At 47.8% G+C, this 5,901-nt stretch overlaps 1 protein-coding gene across 1 annotated transcript; it reads right to left on the bottom strand.

Moving 5' to 3' along the window:
- Positions 1–3,666: 3,666 nt before the first annotated feature.
- On the bottom strand, positions 3,667–5,111 carry LOC130109400 (shaker-related potassium channel tsha2-like). Its single transcript, XM_056276292.1, has one exon. It carries the CDS (start codon positions 5,109–5,111, stop codon positions 3,675–3,677), a length of 1,437 nt encoding a protein of 478 aa, XP_056132267.1. The 3' UTR covers positions 3,667–3,674.
- Between the last annotated feature and the right edge of the window lie 790 nt (positions 5,112–5,901).

Here is a 5,901-nt window from a genome sequence, read left to right as displayed (position 1 = left end):
TTTAAATAACTGTGACCTTTGCACCGAATGAAAATGTCACATGCGTTAATGCACTGGGCTGGAGACTGGACTGGACATAGCCAGGGAGGCTCACCTGTTCTCACACACACGCACACACACACACACACACACACACACACACACACACATGCAAACACACACACACGCACACACATGCACACACGCACACACACACACACACGCATGCAAACACACACGCACACAGTTGCTGGCCCATCACAGACTGATAGTATTACAGTTATATTGTGTTTCTGTGCAGCTTGGGTGTGTTTATGCAGCAGTGTTGTTTGGGCTGTTCCTCTCCGTCGGTCAGGAGGAGTAACAGTGAGAGCAGAACAGCACAGTGGCTTTGGTGTGTTTGTGCAGCAGTGTTGTTTGGGCTGTCCCTCCCCGTCGGTCAGGAGGAGTAATGGTGAGAGCGGAACAGCACAGTGGCAGAAGCACCGTCCTCCTGCAGGCCACTGGAGCGCTAAGGCCAGATTCCCTCAGCAGTGACATGGATGCTAACAATAGCTGTCGGAGTGTAACCCTGCCCTGTCGTGTGTGTGTGTGTGTGGGGGGGGGGGTGCCTGTTTACCTCCTCCTGTCCTCCTGCACTGATTGCATATGCAAGGTCAGGACTACTCCTGCAGGAGGAGAGGCCGCAGAGCAGAGTTTTCCATAGTTCCCTAGGAAATGCAGAACAGTTGATGCACGTGCACACTGTTGTTGCAAAGCCACGGCATTGTGGAGTCATTGTTGGGTTCGAGACAAGCTGCTGCACTACACACACATGTAAGACACACATATAGGAGGTAGATAGGACAGGGTGGACAGTGTTATCTGCAGAGTTTTTTTACACACAATTTTCCTCTGCTTCCCCTTCTCTCTGTTGTGGGGAACAAAACAAGCCTCAAATGAGCTGAGAGCTGTACTGCCACTATCTGCAGAATGAACGGAGCTGAGCAACAGCCATCCTCCTCATCCACCCTATACACTTCATTTGCAAGACCTTGGTCCCCTGTTGTGTTACCATGATTAAACCTTGCCAGCTACTGCGCTCAGTCATCAAACACTGTGTTGTGGGTATATGTATGTATGTGTGTATGTGTGTATGTGTGTATGTGTGTGTGTATGTATGTATGTATGTATGTGTGTGTGTGTGTGTGTGTGTGTGTGTGTGTACACATATACATTATATATATACATACACACACAGACACACACACACACACACACACACACACACATATATATATATATATATATATATATATATATATATATATATATATATATATATATATATATATATATATATATATATATATATACACACATGATGAATTTATGTGAGAGTGAGTGAGTATAAGATGTAGCTAATAGAATAAATAGGACCCCACTGCAGCTGCTCTACTGCAGCCTATCAGAACACGGAGCATCGAGGACCGTGTGTCTGCTGCAGTCAACCACGACAAACAACTCCAGCGGCACACACTGCCACCTAGAAGACAAAGAGTGGTAGTATTACTCTGTGTGACTCATCACTCACAGTGGCTGGATTGGTTACCAAACACACCAGCTGACTTGTGCTGCGCAGCAACATTGGCCTGCATTCCCTTATCTTGTTATTGAGGCTAGATTATCATCCCCAAGTGAGCAATGCAAAATGTGGCGTGCTGGGGGCTGGGGCTTCTGCCTACATCCTGCTGCTGCACAAACAGTTCGATCTGCATATGGAGATAAGGACTTCTTCTGCATCACTAAACATGCTGAGATGTTAGATGGAGTGAGAGGGACCTAGGTTGTTATTGAATGTGTGTTTCACAGCATGCTCACCACTCACCTGTGTGTGAAATTTCCCACGAGGTGATGGCCTCCAGGTGATCCTGGTGGTCAGGTCAGTTCACATCTGCAGAGTTGTCTGTCTGTCCTGCGCCACGGCTGGGGTAGAGGTCTGACCACTTACTTCCATTCAGCAGAATTCAGTCTACTCTTGTCAGCAAGGGCCTCCTTCATGAGTACATCCACAGTGGAGAGGAGAACCCACCTCACAGTCAGGTCAAACAATACTCCATCTGTCTTCATAGTTTCCTTGTTCTCGTTGATTGATTGGAGTGTGTGGAAGTAAGGTGCTAGGAAGTGGGCTGATTTACGACTGAGTGACATCTGATGGGTGACCTGGTTAATTGTGCCGTGGATTTCGAATCCAGATTTAATTTGACAGTTTTTTAACAAGTGGGTGCCTGAACAGTGGGCTGTGTGCCTGAATTTCTCCTAATCTTTGTGAGTTTCTGGAGACAAAAAGGCTGAATAACGTATGTGGGTCACGTTCTCTTCTCGGCTAATGCGCACAGGTAATGGATGTAAACCACGCAGCTCTGACAACATGGTGGATTAGGGCCTCACGTGAGTCTTCCTCTGCAGGTCTCATGTCCTCTGATTACGATGGCAGACAGCACAGAAAGGTCTGGAAGGTTGCAAGGTTGCTATAGAAACTGCATCCGCAGGCGCCTGCAGGGTCCTTTTTAATACACACGGAGGCGCTGTTGTTCTGGAGAGGCTGCATTTTGTATTTTTATTCCAGATAATCTGGCATTTACAAATACTTGATAGAGGCTCAGGCGAAGTTAAGTTTTTATTCCTAGAAGGATTTCCCCCTCCCCCAAATCTGTCTGTTTCATTGGCAGGGACTTCACCTAACAGGTGTAATTTTGTAGTAACATTTTTACAGCGTTACAGTGATTATATGTAGTACACACTGACGGGGTGACATCGAAACCAAAATAAACGCGCGCAAAGGTATTGGTATTTTGTTTAGTTTCTATATTCACTGTAATGAATCAATACATAGCAGCTACTTTATGATGAAAAGTGCTTAACTGCGATACGGAGGGATGTGAGATTTGGAGGGGTGTGAGCTTTATGGTAATTTACGCATGACGAAGGCTAGGTAGTTATTACGCATGACAAATATTAATTTGAGCAGATTCGTTTTTTCGCCAAAAATCAAAATAATAATTGTGTTCCACAATAAGGGACAGGTGGTTTTGGTGTGTGTGTGTGTGGGGGGGGGGGTCTTGCAGGGACGTTATTTCTCACAGTCTCGAGACGCGGCGGTGCCGACACTTCAGCCATAATGGACGCTGCGCGGACGCCGAGGGTGGAATCACAGGTGTGCGTCGAATCACGATCACACCTTCTGCACGAGCTTCAGTTTTCCGTAATGTTCCGTAATGTTCCGTAATTTAGATACATTGGTCCTGGTCAGGTCTCTAGTAGTTCCCTAGGCTAGCTACTTCATAGACAGTAAAACAAATGTAAACTTTGAAACCCCAGACTTGCAAGTAGGGTGATAATAAATGAAACAGTACTGAGAGTACGTTGATAAAGTGCTACAATCAGATAGGATGAGATAGTTTTAGAAGCTTTGCTTTTTTCCCTTCATCACCAACAATTATGCACATAATGGAAGACTACTAAGAGGGGAAGGTTGAATAATCTCGTACAATGAAACATCCACGGTTATGATATTGTATGAAATACATCCTTCTGCATTTAGTGATGCCGGGAACAGGGCTCGCCAGGTTACTGAAGCCCGAGCGCAAAATGAGGATGAAGTCATTGAAAGAATCGCGCGTCTCTCAGCTTACCACTGATGCGTAATTCACCAATCATACATCTGTAAGCTTACCAGTGTAGGTTTTATGTGGGCTGCAGTTGGTGTATTTTATTGAGTCCGCATCGTCACTGTCCATGTAGTCTGATTTTGTCAGTGACGGTTTGCTGTCACTCCTTTTGAATTCGCCGAACGACGGCTGCTGCTGACCGCAGGTCACATGAGTGTACTGGAACTGCTCCTCATGCTCCGTCTCCCTGTGGTAGAAGTAGTTGAAATTGGAGACAATGACTGGAACAGGTAACGCGATGGTGAGCACCCCAGCAATGGCACACAGTGACCCAACGATTTTGCCTCCAATTGTGACCGGGCACATGTCTCCGTAACCCACCGTGGTCATGGACACCACCGCCCACCAGAACGCGTCGGGGATGCTGCTGAAGCCAGAGTCTGGGTCGTCGGTCTCAGCAAAGTACACCGCGCTAGAAAACAAAATGACCCCTATGAAAAGAAAGAATATCAAGAGTCCGAGCTCTCTCATACTGGCCTGGAGGGTCTTGCCAAGGATTTGAAGACCTTTAGAGTGTCTGGACAGCTTGAAAATTCTGAACACTCGTACCAAGCGAATGACCCTCAGGATGGCCAAAGACATGGCCTGCTGGCCGTTCCCCTGATGCTCTGCCAGCTCTAATCCCAGCGTGATAAAGTATGGCATGATTGCCACAATATCGATAGTGTTCATGATGTTCTTGAAGAAGGCGGGCTTGCTTGGACAGGCGAGGAACCTCACCAGTAACTCGAAGGAAAACCAGATGATACAGAGGGTCTCCACTATGAAGAAGGGGTCTGTGAATGGATTGGGCTTCTTTGCGCGTGTAGTTCCATTCACTGCGAGATGGTCATCAAATGTTTTGACATCCTCTCGAAATTCGGGCAAAGTCTCCAAACAGAAAATGACAATCGATATCAGAATAACCAACACAGAAACTATTGCTATTCCCCTGGCAGGCCCGGAACTCTCTGGGTACTCGAACAGAAGCCAAACCTGCCGCTGGAATTCGTTGTCTGGCAACGGACGCTCTTCCTCCTTGATGAACCCTTCATCCTCCTTGAAATTTTCGATGACCTCCTCCCCCAGTTCATAAAATTTTATTTCCTCCATGAATATGTCCACCGGCACGTTGACGGGTCTCCTGAGCCTCCCGCCGGACTGGTAATAATAGAGAATGGCATCGAAGCTGGGTCGGTTCCTATCAAAGAAGTATTCGTTCCTCAGCGGGTCAAAGAAGCGCATTCTCTTCCTCGGGTCGCCCAGTAAGGTGGTCGGGAACTGGGCCAGCGTCTTCAGCTGCGTCTCGAAGCGCAGCCCGGAGATGTTGATGACCACCCGCTCGCAGCATTCCTGGTCGGCTCTCTGCGGGTCACAGACGTCGTGGGACAGGGCTGCCAGTGCCACAGTCTCATCCAGGTTCTCCCCGGGCACTACGGTCATCTTTCTCCCCCTAAAGGGCAAGGCTTCTCGAACCACGATCGTGCGTCGTGCTCCTTCCCCCCCTCCCCACCCTTTTAAAACCCGTGCGTATTTTGACAGACAAGTAAGCTGCGGTCACTTGTGGCGCTTTTAGTTGTTGGTTTGTTTGGTTTCCTTTTGTTTGGTTTTTTTTTTTTGGCGTCTTTTTTAGTCTCACGTCTGCGGGTGCGTTGGTCGTGCGGGCATTTTCTCCTCCTGTGCGCGGCGTGTCCCGTCACCTTCCCCACGTTGGTAGTCTGTCTGGACGATGGGCAGTCACATTCACTGCATTTTAAGCAGCAATGCCCTCCCCGAGCTGACGTGCGTAGACTCTCTCTCTCTCTCTCTCTCTCTCTCTCTCTCTCTCTCTCTCTCTCTCTCTCTCTCTCTCTCTCTCTCTCTCTCTCTCTCTCGCTCTCTCTCGCTCTCTCTCTCTCTCGCTCTCACTCACTCTCTCTCTCTCTCTCTCTCTCTCTCTCTCTCTCTCTCTCTCTCTCTCTCTCTCTCTCTGTCTCTTGTCTCTTGTCTCTCTCTGTATCTCTCCCTTTGTCTGTCTGTCTGTCTGTCTGTCTTTCCCCGAACGCGAAAACACACACACACATGTAATCATCAAGTGAATGAGGTGATGAATGTGTTCGGTTTATTATTCGGTGGAAGGAATAAATAAACAGCAATACGCCACCGCATGGGGTCTACTGTGCTCCAAAACACTGGTGCGTAATGTACCTGTTGTTCGAGCGCAGGGTATTATTCAGGGTTAACACTGGAGAAG

Source organism: Lampris incognitus, chromosome 3 (assembly GCF_029633865.1).
Source record: "Lampris incognitus isolate fLamInc1 chromosome 3, fLamInc1.hap2, whole genome shotgun sequence".
Lineage (NCBI taxonomy): Eukaryota > Metazoa > Chordata > Actinopteri > Lampriformes > Lampridae > Lampris > Lampris incognitus.
The sequence above is the reverse complement of the archived record's forward strand: the minus strand, read 5'-3'. Positions and strand labels throughout refer to the sequence as shown.